The 13,121-nt window shown below is 42.8% G+C and overlaps 1 protein-coding gene across 1 annotated transcript in view; it reads left to right on the top strand.

Annotated features, from left to right (window-relative positions):
* Positions 1–13,121, top strand: part of ttc12 (tetratricopeptide repeat domain 12) — a gene marked incomplete at its 5' end in the record, with an annotated part of 37,057 nt that overhangs the window by 16,331 nt on the left and 7,605 nt on the right. The window contains 15 exon segments of the mRNA XM_083636602.1: positions 497–657; positions 963–993; positions 3,222–3,299; positions 3,596–3,717; positions 4,338–4,397; positions 5,154–5,225; positions 5,575–5,635; positions 6,220–6,403; positions 6,405–6,406; positions 8,358–8,427; positions 9,591–9,679; positions 10,065–10,233; positions 10,643–10,738; positions 11,810–11,873; positions 12,054–12,188. Coding sequence (XP_083492728.1) covers positions 497–657; positions 963–993; positions 3,222–3,299; positions 3,596–3,717; positions 4,338–4,397; positions 5,154–5,225; positions 5,575–5,635; positions 6,220–6,403; positions 6,405–6,406; positions 8,358–8,427; positions 9,591–9,679; positions 10,065–10,233; positions 10,643–10,738; positions 11,810–11,873; positions 12,054–12,188 — 1,394 coding nt within the window.

The following is a 13,121-nucleotide window of genomic DNA, read 5'->3' as shown; positions in this document are numbered from 1 at the left end:
GATTTTTCAATAGGGCTGTTGTCATCTTATTGCTCTCTCGGCTCTCTCTCTCTCTCTCCCTGTGTCAAACACACACACACACACACACACACACACACACACACACACACACACACACACACACACACACTTAGCTGCTGCTCTGATCTCTACTCGGGGCTTCTGAGTATCAAGATACACAGAAAATATAAAAAATAACAAAGGATTTCAACCATTTAACGGACAACCATGCGACAGCTTACTCTAAAATAGTATCTAGGCTACTCTCACAACATTCTTTGGTAAACTTTTTAGCCTTGCAGTTACAGCCTTGGCCTCAGCACCCCCACTTTCAGCGTCCCTTAGCCATTTAGTTATTGTATTTAAATTCTACCCGCAATGAGATGTCCTCTGCTCTCCCCCCCCCCCCCCCTCTCTCTCTGTCTCTCTCTCTGTCTCTGTCTCTCTCTCTCTCTCTCTCTCTCTCTCTCTCTCTCTCTCTCTCTCTCTCTCTCAGGTGAACTGGTGAAGGAGCTAAACTCCTCTGATGCTGATGTCCAGCAAAAAGCAGTTGAGGAGGCTAATCACTATATTTCTGCCTTGGAGGTAGAGCCATGCAGGACAACAATCAACAGGACAACAATCAACACAAATCCTCCACCACAGCCTTCTTCACTGGTAAAAGACATTACAAAGGCTGTAGCCCATACATTACACATCACACACACACACACACGCACGCACACGCACACACACACACACACACACACACACACACACACACACACACACACACACACACACACACACACACACACACACACACACACACACTGTCCCTTCTTACTGTTACGTAGATTTGTGCAATCCATGCCATAGCAGGTAAATGTGTACTGTCTACTGTATGTAGCTACACTGCATTTGAATACATATCTTATGAAGTCCGTTATCAGTATTTTTAATTACTCTCATTGTTTTTACAGAGTCCACAGAATACTTCAAGTGTAAATCCAGGTGAGCAAAGTTGAAAGTAGATCTCCCTCTGCTGTCCTTAAAAAAGAAACAAGCACAAACCTTTTTTCCCCTCGTCCAAGATGAGACTTAGCTCCTCCACTTGGTCAGTAGAAATAGCATGTTCTGTCAGATTTGGTCACTAACCATTTTATAGGATTGCATTCAGCTCGAACCTTCACCAAGGAGAGCAGCATCAGTATTTTCTGTTTTGAGGTGTTTGGCAGTCTGATGATCTGTTTCTGAAAGAGAGCCCCTTGGTGCCATGGAAAGAGAACAAATCATTTTAGAGAGATTTAGCGACAGGTTCCGCTGGTGGAGCCATGAGATGAGAAAGTTTTGAACATTCAAATGCGTTGTGACACTTTCCCGTGTGGGTGTTGGTCTGAACATAGGATTTTTTTATTTTATTTTATTTTTTGCATTACTCTGAATCTATGAATACTTAGTTTGTTGGCAGAATTTTGCTCTGGTGTTCAGAGTGCAAATCAAGTACGGGTCTGTTTGTAAATAGTCACTCCGGGCTGGATACGCTCTGGACTTACTGTTCGTAAATTGGGAGCGCAGTTGGAATATATTTTGTAAATTTCTACTGTGGGCGTCCTTGCAAAATGAGAGCTTGCTCTCAAGGGCCTCGCTGTATAAATAAAGGTAAAATAAATACCATCCTCTGTCTGAGGAGACGGAGCAGCAGAGCACCAAGAGCAGAAAATGAATTAAAATGGTAAAAAAAAAACAGAGGAAGAGAAGAGAAGGGAGTATAGGAGCGGAGAGCAGAGGAGTGAGCTGTATAGTTAGCTAACTGCTAGCTAGCTTGCATTTTTAAAACGTATGTCCGTTCGTTAATTTATACAGAAAGCGCACGCTGTGCTTTTTTTTGAACAGCTGCGCTCTCATTTTAGTGTAGAGCGTCAGATTGGATTAACAAATTGTCAACTATACGCATATTATCCATTAGATTAGCTCATCAAGCTATGTTCTGACTGTTCTTGTTTCCAAATTATTTTGTTTTTCAGATATGAGAAATTGGCTTCCAAATATGCCTCTCTATGACAGGAAACAACTTTCTGGTAGTTTATAATTTAATATATATATTTTCTTATTGGTTTTGGCTTTGCCCACAGGGCAACAATCATCGCTGATATATCACAGCACTCTATCTGGCTCCAATATGGTTCAAGAGACTGGAGGAAAAAACACAAATGAATTACTTGTGATTACTGAGTGAAACTGAATGTGATGTAATAAGGCACTGATGTGGTGTTTAGAGGTACATTTTCATTCCAGTTCAATGAACCACATCTACTTTTTTAGTTGCTGGAAAAGATTCTGGTTTCCATGTGTTTATTGGTTTGTTATTTGTAGTGCCTAGTGGGACTGCATTGTTTTAGGCCGCAGATATGCCTGCAGAGAAAATATGTATGCAGCACTCATACACCAATACGGTAGTCACACAAGCATGAGCGAGCGCTAGGTTGGTGCGCAGTTCATTCACTACCAGGAAGAAGCTCGGTGCCTGGCTAGTCAATGCATGAATTACATATTTTCTTCAGCTTTTCTTAGTTAATTAAAACAACACTGTGGGGTTTCACTCACTCCAATCATGCATATCCCCCTACTCCACCCTAGCACTGCTTGCACTGCTGGGACACTTGTCAAACAAATTATCATCAAATAAACACCTAGAATTCTTCTTTGTGTAAAACAATCATTGATTACACTATGGCAATCGAGATGCAAATGAGCCAACTTTTACACCTCTTTGTCAGAAACCGTTCAATTCAATTTAATTCACCATAAACAGAGCAGAAAATAGTTTGTGCTTGAGGCACAGAAGACTGTTTCAAATTACTTTTAACTCCACGGTCATTGCACACTGATTTTTTGATACCATTGCTGACTGTACATGTACCTCGAACTGACATTTACTACTGCATATTGGACTTAAAGCAGTGTTTGTCTTTGGGATAACATTTTCCTTTTTTACTCCCCCGTGGGGATCAGTAACATTAACTTTCACTTTCAAAACATGATCTGAAAATGTCACTTCTAATACATGAATTGCTGCAATCTAGACCCCAACATTACTTTTTTGATGATTGGATTTCCGTTATTGGTAACAAAGGAACAAACGGTATTCCTGAAATGGTATGGATGTGAAATAACTTTACAGTTCACTCCTATTCTGTTCTAGCATTTATGCTCATCTGTTTTGTTTTGTTTTTGACTAGAGAATTTTATGAATTTTATGGAGAAAGATGCTGAAGACAGGAGACAGAAGAGGAGAGAAAAAGAGGAAAAGGCAATTGGTGGGTGAACTTTGGAGGCCATCGTATTCAGCTGTACTTGCTGCTCTGTGGGGTCAGCTGTGGTTTGTTTTTGGTGTGGTTTGTTTGTCTGTTTGACTGCAGGATTACGGAAAAACTACTGGCCGGATTTTCATGAAACTTTGTGGAAGGGTGTAGCATGGGCTAAGGAAGAGCAGATCCGGATCCGGATCCGACTCACGAATAGCGCACAATAGCGGGCCTAGCTTGGCGTAGTTCTGCACCTTCCGTGTGCCCTTCTGTAGATTTACATGTTGTTCTTTTATATATCGCTCCAGCACTCAAAGTCAAGGGGAATGCAGCTTACACCCAAGAAGACTATGAAACCGCTGTGAAGTATTACAGTGATGGATTGGCTGAACTACGTGACATGCAGCCATTATACACCAACCGAGCGCAAGTAAATATTTTCATCCTTTGTTCATACCTTTTGTTTTTTAAATGTTGACTTTGTAATGAAGACATGGGGTATGGGAGAAAGAGGGAGTACATTGTACGTTTGAAAAAGAGATTTGGATCCAGGCCTCTTCAGAGGCAGAGGAGTAAAACACATGAACGCTCCCCAACCTTCTTTTGTGGGGGGGGGGGGGGGGGGGGGGGGGGGCAGTTTGAGTCCAGCATATTGAGGACCTCATTGATGTTGAGCCCAACCTCTAAAATACACGATAGATCTGCCAAAGTAATGTTTTGTTCCTCAGAGGAACAGAAATAAAGCTGCTCTTACTGTAGCTCTGCGCTTGTCAAAGGCACCTACAGTCCAGTAATGGGACGTGGGCTTCCACGGGGGCCTCTGTGAAGCATGAGGGTTGTGTCGGCGTTGTTCATTTCAGATGTTCGTCAGATGCTATTACAGTCAGTTCACATTCATTCGGTTTCATTCCGAGGGCCCAGTTTCTGTAAAGCCTGCACTATAGTGGCCACAGCAATCTAACACTACTGTTTTACTTTCTGATCTCACATGCATTTACTGTATGCTTTCGCTGCCTCGTTACCATCTGTCCATCATTGAACTCTACCTAGGCCTATATCAAGCTGGGGAAGTACAAGGAGGCCATCAGTGACTGTGAATGGGCCCTGAAGGTAAGGCCAGAGACTTGGCACTGGGGTCAGTTGGTTCGCTACCTCATTCATCATGGTGTCATCTCAGCACCATTCTTTGTAGTTCTGGGAGTCCAGAGGATCATAGGTTTCGTAGGAAGATTGGTGGTATGTCTTAACACCAGACTATGTTCTGTCCTGCAGCGCAACACTCAGCCAGGAGCAGTAATAGATGCAGGGTACAGGTCATGAGCAGTGCAGCACTCTGAAGAGAACATTCTGTTCGAAAAAGCGTATAAACGAATCATGTTTATTGGTCCATCCTAATTTGTTTTTCTTTCTTTCCCCTAGATGTCTGTCTGTTCTTGGTTACTCAAACCGAGTACAAGTTCTAGCTGTCCCCCCGCCTTAGTTTTGGATGATAAATATGCTCGATAAACAACTGTTGTTTGTTTCATTTAAATTTGTGTAATCACATCTCTATAATACAATATAAACCAGGCCTATACTATATAAACGCTTGACGTTCACAATGAGTATTTTCAATTTCACTGTACCAATGTTTAACCATGCGGGGCGGGGGCGCACACGCACGCACGCGCACGCACGCACACACGCACGCACGCACACACGCACGCACGCACACACACACACACACACACACACACACACACACACACACACACACACACACACACACACACACACACACACACACACACACACACACACACACAATTATGTAGATTTGCTGCTGCTAAAGTGCTTTAACCCAAACATTCTCCTGCTCATTCTCAGTGCAATGACAAGTGCATCAAGGCTTATCTTCACATGGGCAAAGCATATATGGCACTGAAGAACTATAACAAGGTGAGCATCATTACCCATCATTACATCTAATTATGCTTCTTTGATTTACTTTTTTCTTTTAACAAGGCGATCATAATTACCCATGATTACACCTAATTATGCAACCCATTCATTGGAAAATACGCATATTTAAACATATTGCTATCTTGTCAAGGTTCTCTTTGATACAAATATTGCAAAGTGCACAATAAACAATTAATGGTTTCCGATTTGTTCTTGCCACTCTTGTGCTGAGATCGTATTTTGGTGAAGCCATACAGTAAATGTATTGATTTCCATGGTTCCAGAAGAGATATGCACATCAACCTGTCATTACTAGAGTGATGTACCAAAAGCCTCTCTTTTTCAGTCCAGAAACTGCTATGAAAAGATCATGGAAATTGAACCTGGAAGGGAGAAGATGGTCAAAGGTAAAGAATCCCCCTCCCCCCCAGATGTTGGGTAAAGACAATTCAAATTTATTTCAATCATTTTGAGGGCATTACCCTCATTAGTGCTGTATCATTTCACACCATCTCAAGTGATTTTTTTCTTGCAATATATTTATGCTTTTTGGAATTTAAGCTGTAAATTTAGAGGGTGATTTCATTATTATTCCATGAAATCATTCAACCATTATTAAGAATACTACTGTATATCCAATCTGGGAACCCAGAGTCAAACGTCCGATATTTAGGAGTTTCCGAACCTAAAACCACTCCCTTACTTAGCGTCTATCACTGTCTCATGTAGCTTTGCAAAGACAATTTTGTTGTATGTATCATACACTTTGAATACATCGGAAAGAGTGCTAGCACACTGTTCTCCTCCTCTCTGGGTGTGCTGAGGAAGTGGAGAGAGTCATCTTGAGGTGGCTGTTGGCTTTCAGATTGCCTTACTCTGTGGGGGTACAACTATTAGTTACACGCTCAGCTGCTCTGGAACCATTTTTCTCTCAGATCAGGTTCTGGTTTCTCATTTCCCTCCTTCATGTCTTTTCATCTTCTCCTCACAGGATACTTAAGCCAGGTGGATTTGGAGGAGGAGAGAGAGAGCCAGGAGAGGATTGCGAGGGAAGCGTTCAACAAGGGAGAGGAGAAGGCCACAAAAGTGCCCCAGCTGCTAGAGAAGCTATCAAGACCTGGACAGATCCCCCTCTACTACTGTGGAGGGTTGGAGCTTCTGTCACAAGCCATTACCCTGTGAGTACCCATCTCCTCCTGCTTCTATGGCCACAATGATAGCAATAAAAGCTCTTTTAGGTCAGGTAGGTAAATAGGGCATGAAGGCGGAAAAGAGAAAAATCTTCACCACCTTAAGCAATTCGAGGTCTTATTCATGATTCGGCTGTAGTTGTCTTTCAAGTCAACCTTTTTGTTCATACATAAGTGCCTGCAATGGTCTTTCAAGGACATGACAACAGATGAAGCATGGCTGCCAAAACCAAATATTTGTTGTGGGCAACTGTCAATCTGTAATACCTGTGAAAATGGAAGCGATGGGAGACCTGATGCTGTCCACCATTGATTTCTCTTCATGCTCCATTTGCTTGTTACAGTATAGTGAGCACATTTCCAATCCAGTCCATAGAGCCACAGAGAGACAGAGCAAAATCTCAGTACCACCTGTGCAGGACAAGGGAATACAATAATAAATACTTAAAGTGAGCCCAAGCCATGTTCACTGGGGAGATGATGGTCTTCTCCTTCTGGCTAAGCTTACACCTATCCTAAGGTTAACACAGAGACAGATGGTCAATGTCTGGAATAGGCTCAGAAGTGTTGAGAGCTGCCTGGTGCGACCGATATAGTAGGTCCTAATAAAACCAAATATCATAGTTTATTTTCTCTTGCACAGATGGAACACTGCCATGCATACATATACGCTGTGTGTGTGTGTGTGTGTGTGTGTGTGTGTGTGTGTGTGTGTGTGTGTGTGTGTGTCTGTGTGTGTGTGTGTGTGTGTGTGTGTGTGTGTGTGTGTGTGTGTGTGTGTGTGTGTGTGTGAAACATGACTTTAGGCGGTCTTTAATAGTACATTATAAGCCCAATGGACATGACTTTTCATCCAACATGTGCATGAAAATGACAAGCAGAAAAAGCCAAACAAAATCTTCATCATTTGGAGGATAGTCAAAAGTACTTCTGGATGAAGAGGCATGGCCATTTGTTTATCAGGTGCTATTTGGAAGGGACAGGTAGAGTGTTAATAACCTTGGATTACAGACAGCAAGTCCACTTCATCAAGTTGTTCGCCTCTCTTCTGTCAGCTGCTGATACACCCTCCTGTGAATACTCTTGACCCAACAATTTGACTTTGAAACGCTGCACTGCTAAAATATCTCTTTTTGGCTCGAGTCAAAAGGCAGAAAAGACACATTTCTGCATTTTGCAGAAAGGGCCTAACAGCACAATTGATCAAGGTTAACATCGTCCTCAGAGGAGTATTAATTTTGTAACATTTCAACTGAATAGCTCTAAACGTTATGACGTGCCCGACACATCATTGCTCTTACTGTTGACAGGTCTGGTAGCTATAGCTCGTCACTCTCGGTAAGCCATTTACTCTCAAGACTCTTCCTTGGTGTAATGTTAACTCTCTCTCTCCCTCGTTTAACTTGTTTTGCTATGTCTAATACACCATGTTCCTTTGTACCAGGAGTCCTTTGCAGAAAAAAGAGAAGCGTTTCTCATCCAATCCCTCCTTTTTCTTCATTTGGATGATATACTGTCAGAAGATATAATGCCTGTCTCACAGTGCCATTGAATGGAAAAGGCCAATTAAGTTACATAACTCACAGCTGAAAGGACCTGGGCAGGGCTGACAGTACAGGCTTTCTCCACTCGCAGTGCTCCGCCTCTGCTCTGCTCCGCTGTCTGTTTACTCCAACTCATTATTTGAGGGGGGAAAAATCGACCATTCCTTACTCACCCACTAATTCCAATTGTGTTTTATAACTTATTTATTCTACTCTCTCATGCCCTTGACCGTGAACCAGTGCACAGCCAGGGTGATCTAGGAGAGAGAGAGAGAGAGAGAGAGAGGGGGGGGGGGGGGGGGGGGGCGTTGTCCTTCTGTCAAACCCGGAGGCTACCTAGTGATGATATATGGGTTATCTGTGTTCTTACATGATCTCGTGTTCTCTGCTAACAGGTACTGGCCAGACCCTGTTCAGGCTGAACAATGGCTTCAGTATCATCAGCGGCAATGACACGGTGAGGAGGTAAGGAGACCAGAGGCAGCTGACAGGCATCGGTGGGGAGGGGCTTTGACAGATGGAGCCAGTGACAGGGGCGTACAATGACAAAGATGGTCCAGCCTAGAGAGAGCTCACCCTCCTCACCTTGGCTGTTTGTCTTCGTAAATGATGGCCCAAAAAGGAAAACATTATCACAGATTGAGATGAGCAAAGGACCCGTATTTTGTCCCAGAAAGAGGTTTTTTTTCTGTACGATTACTGTATGACTCCCACATGTCAGATTAGTACGGGTATTATTAACTACACTGTGTTGGCACTGACATTCAAGTTGGAACAAAGTGTCTGGAAAGTTGTTTAGGTTCCTGCAAAGAAATTTAGCTGGGTGGAAAATGGCCAGTAAGCTTAATGAGCCAGCCTGGTGGTGAAGCACAACGAAATGAAATCTATGACAGGTATTTTGTGTAGAAGACCAGTGCCAGATAGTCGGTCTGTGTGTGCGAACGCCCACAAAATGTTACTTCCAGTATCGTTGTGTCAGTAGGACGAATGCTAGGACCGTGGGGGACCGTGGGGGACCGTGGGGAACCCCCCCCCCCCCCCCACCCCCCCCCATATATCACAATGTGCTGACTCACCAGCAGAAGGTGCTGCGGCTCTACACTACAGGATTGGGGATTCAAGAGCAGGTACATAGACATCTGTTCAGATGTGCGTTTACTGCGGGAGTTGAATCCCCGACCCTGTCTGCCTGTGCTGGGCTAGCAGCTAAATGCTAACTATGCTGAATGTGAAGAACGAGAGGATTTCCCCCATGCTGACCCATTGACCACGGGTCTATGACGAGACACCGCCTGCATGTATTCTCACCTGTCTTGGTCACTCTGGGCGCTGCTTTAGAGAGCCTACATTTAAGAGTCAAAGAATCAGGGACTTACAGCAGCAAGAGTTATCGACTCCCTGTCTGTACTGGTACAGTATATTATATTGTGGCTATTTGTTATGTGTTATATTGTGTTTTATGCCGTGTTTTATTGTGTTTCCGTTATTTGTTTTGAGATTTTAATGCATTTTTCCCATTGCCATTTTTCCCATTGTTAACCTTGTGTCTAAACTGCATTTTCCCTATTTCTGCATTTGAAGAGCAATTACTGTAAGAATAAAGAATACATATTTTGTTTTCTGTCCAGTTGCCTGTTGCAGAAAGCGAGGGAAGCGTGCGCACAGGAGCTGTGTGTGTCCGTTCTGAAGTTATGGCGGGTGATTTGCAATGGAAATGGTATGTCGGTGCTTGAGGTACACTTCATTTTCTCTCTTTCTTCACACAGCAATTTGTTCTCATTGGATTGGCAGGAAAAAAGAGGAAGCATTCTTGAAATACCGAACATCTTCGATAAAGCCTTTGTGTTGTTATTGTCACGGTGGTGCTGAAGCCTCCTCTTGTTAAGCCCTCACTTGAGTCACACGCTATGTGGGCTGCAACACATCAAATCTCACTAAATAGATATACACAAAATCCATATGGATGGAACTTTGCAGTCCACTTTGTGCTTAGAGTAAGCAGGTTACCAGGAACATATAGAAATCAAATATATTCCTACACAGCATATTCTGTGTGGAGTAAGCTAATTCTCTGCATATGCCCAATTTCTTTCTGTTCTTAGATGAAAACCAGAAGATGCTGATGACATGCCCAGTCTCCCGCCAGTCCCTTGTTTACTTGGTAACATGGGAACATATTGCGGTGCGGACAGAATGCCTGGCACTGCTGTTTTTGTACTCGCAGATGCCACACAGTAGACGTTTGGCCATTGACAACTTGAATTTGCATATGTAAGAAATTGTTCCATTTTGTCATCTTATTGCAATTGATGGGAGTAATAGCACAGCTTGATTAAAAATGCATCCAAACCCATAGTGCGTAGGGAATTAAGAAATTAAGAAGTGTAATATGATCGGGAATTTGGGTTTATACTCTAAATAATAACATATTCTATTCCACGCCTCTCCCCTTGAATAGAGCTGGAATTGAACTAAATTGTTGTATTCATTAATGTGCTAGTCATGCGATGGCTCCCTGTATTTGCACTAATAGTCCTTCCTGTCTTGAGGTATTAATCTCATTTTACGGTTCTGCCACTTATGGAGAGTGTGTAATTTTTAGCAAATGTTTTCTCCTCCTTTCTCCTTTCTCCTTTTCTTTTCACTTTGTCTGTACTGTGCACTTAATCTCTATGTGAAGGTTCATGAAGAACCTCATGGAGTGCATCTTAAAGCCAACACAGCAGCAGGAGAACACAGCAGTCGTCGTTCTGGAGAACTTTGCATCAGAAAACAAGTACTGCCGATGCAGCAGAGCACAGCAAATACACACGAGCTTTCATTCTCACACGAAAATGATGAATGCTATTTCTGCACGAGAAAATACATCTAATTTTCACATCCTCTGCAGAATTCAGACTATTACCCATAGGACAGCCTATTATCCTCACATAAATCATGTCCATATATATTAAAAACGCTTTAACATCCACCCACATCAGGGGAGGGCCTCTGAGAAATGGAACATCTTTAATAAATCAACACGCGCTATCGGTGTTAATCTCACTGGAAAGCAAAAGGCCCTTGCGTTTCTCAACCTGTTTCTCCCTCTGGAGCTTCATGAAAATGGAGATGAAAAGACAAGGCAGGCAGGCTCTCAATTGCAGCAGGAACATAAGTCCAACTGTCAAGCAGTGAAATAGGGAATAATCTTTTTCCCTGTCCGTAGCTCTCGGGACATTTCTTCACTAGTGCCAAACCCATATTGAGTACTCATATTGTACGTGGAAAGATTGAGAATGACAGATTATGTCCAAAATGATTTAAAAATGTATATTCCAAGTCATTTCATAAGCCCTTTGCTAAAATGCTATGTGCAACTAATTGTATAATGCTTGTTTTACTCTCCGAACATAGACAATAGATTTGTTAGTGATTCGATTTAAAAAAAGGATGGTCCAATGAAAGTACCCCTCACACCTGGATCTCAAATACTGTGTTGTTGTTGTTGTTGTTGTTGATGGATGTTGATCAATGCTATTTGACCACTCAAGTGTACTGCTATGTCACGCAAATCACCCTTAATCCATTGATACCTGATGCAGCATTTGTGTGTATCCCTTTAAGACCGCGAACTGCGTGACGCGGTTCGCGGTCTTAAAGGGATACACACACAAATGAGGGATATACACACAAATGCTGCATCAGGTATCAATGGGTTAATTACTCTCAGACTACCATCAGCCAAGCGTTGCTGGATGTTGTTGACAGAAATGTGCTAATGTTTGATGATGGAATATTTAATATATTCAACCTTTGTCTTACATTATATCTCTTACATGGAGAATGTTTTCCTATTTTCTTACAGATTTTGCATGCAGCTAAGGGATGTGTTGGAAGAATCTGTCTGTGTCCCATTTACAACAATACTGGTAAGCTATTTGCAAAAAAAGTTGCTTCATCGTCAAACATGCCAGACCTAGAGGTAATCTCACCTTTCAGGATCTTATTGTGTGTGTGTGTGTGTGTGTGCGTACGTGCACCTGTGTGTGTGTGTGTGTGTGTGTGTGTGTGTGTGTGTGTGTGTGTGTGTGTGTGTGCCGATTTCTCAGAGAAATATCAGCAAGTCCAATCAGCATGTCCTTCCACCTCTGATCTCAGCTATTGGCTGTCTGGCTAGAGATGATGTCATCCGCCACAACATGGCTCACAATCCAGAATGTTGGGAGGCCTTTCTGGTCGCCATGGTGAATATGATTACAGACTTGTCCTTTTTGTATAGAATTACTAAGTGAGTACTATTCACTTGGTATTGTGTTGAATTCTGATACCAAAACAAGGCTTCTAAAGAAGAAGAAAACAACAACACTTCAATGGGAATGCTAGAAAATAAAACGCTCAGATATCAGACATATACTGTACAGTAGTTTGTCTTGCATAACCCTCCATTCAATAGAAAGGAATTGCATAAAGATTTCCCCATTCTTTAGGATCGAGTTGTACAATCTCTACAACCCAGCTTGCACCGGTTACCTGAAAAAGCCCAATTAATGGATCAACCTGGGATCTCCGAGCACTGGGTGGGAGACCCAGGGGTCCCCTTGGGGGGGGGGGGGGGTGGGGGGGGTGGGAGAAGGGGTCTCGTAGACCTTAAAGTTTGCATTGAATGGAGGATTCATAGTAGATCGGGTGATATTGTCCACATTGTTTTGCTGGTGCATAGTTCACTGGATATAATTTTATTCAACTAGAAATCGCGCGCTATGCACACAAGATTCCGCTGCGTGGCCTCGCCCGCTCTATTGGCATGCGCAGTACACGTTTGCACAACTTCACATCACTGATGACATCACAATTGCTCGAGTGGCGTCACTCAGCGCATGTTCAACTTTGCACGTCATAGACATTGTGACATCATCAGTGACATCACAATTGCTCAAGTGACATCATTGATGACATCAGTGATGACCACACTTCCGGTTGAGTGACATCACTTCCGGGACAAAAATCGCAGAGAGACAGACATAACCCACTTACTCCCTTCTTGCATCATCAGTGACATCACAATTGCTCAAGGACATCACTGATGACATCACTTCCAGTTGAGTGACATCACTTCCGTGACAAAAGTTGAAACAAACAAACAGAGCCCACTTACTTCCTTTTATAGATAGATAGAT

The sequence above is a fragment of the Poromitra crassiceps genome (assembly GCF_964638095.1).
Source record: "Poromitra crassiceps genome assembly, chromosome: 5".
NCBI lineage: Eukaryota > Metazoa > Chordata > Actinopteri > Beryciformes > Melamphaidae > Poromitra > Poromitra crassiceps.
This window is presented reverse-complemented; position numbering and strand designations above follow the sequence as displayed.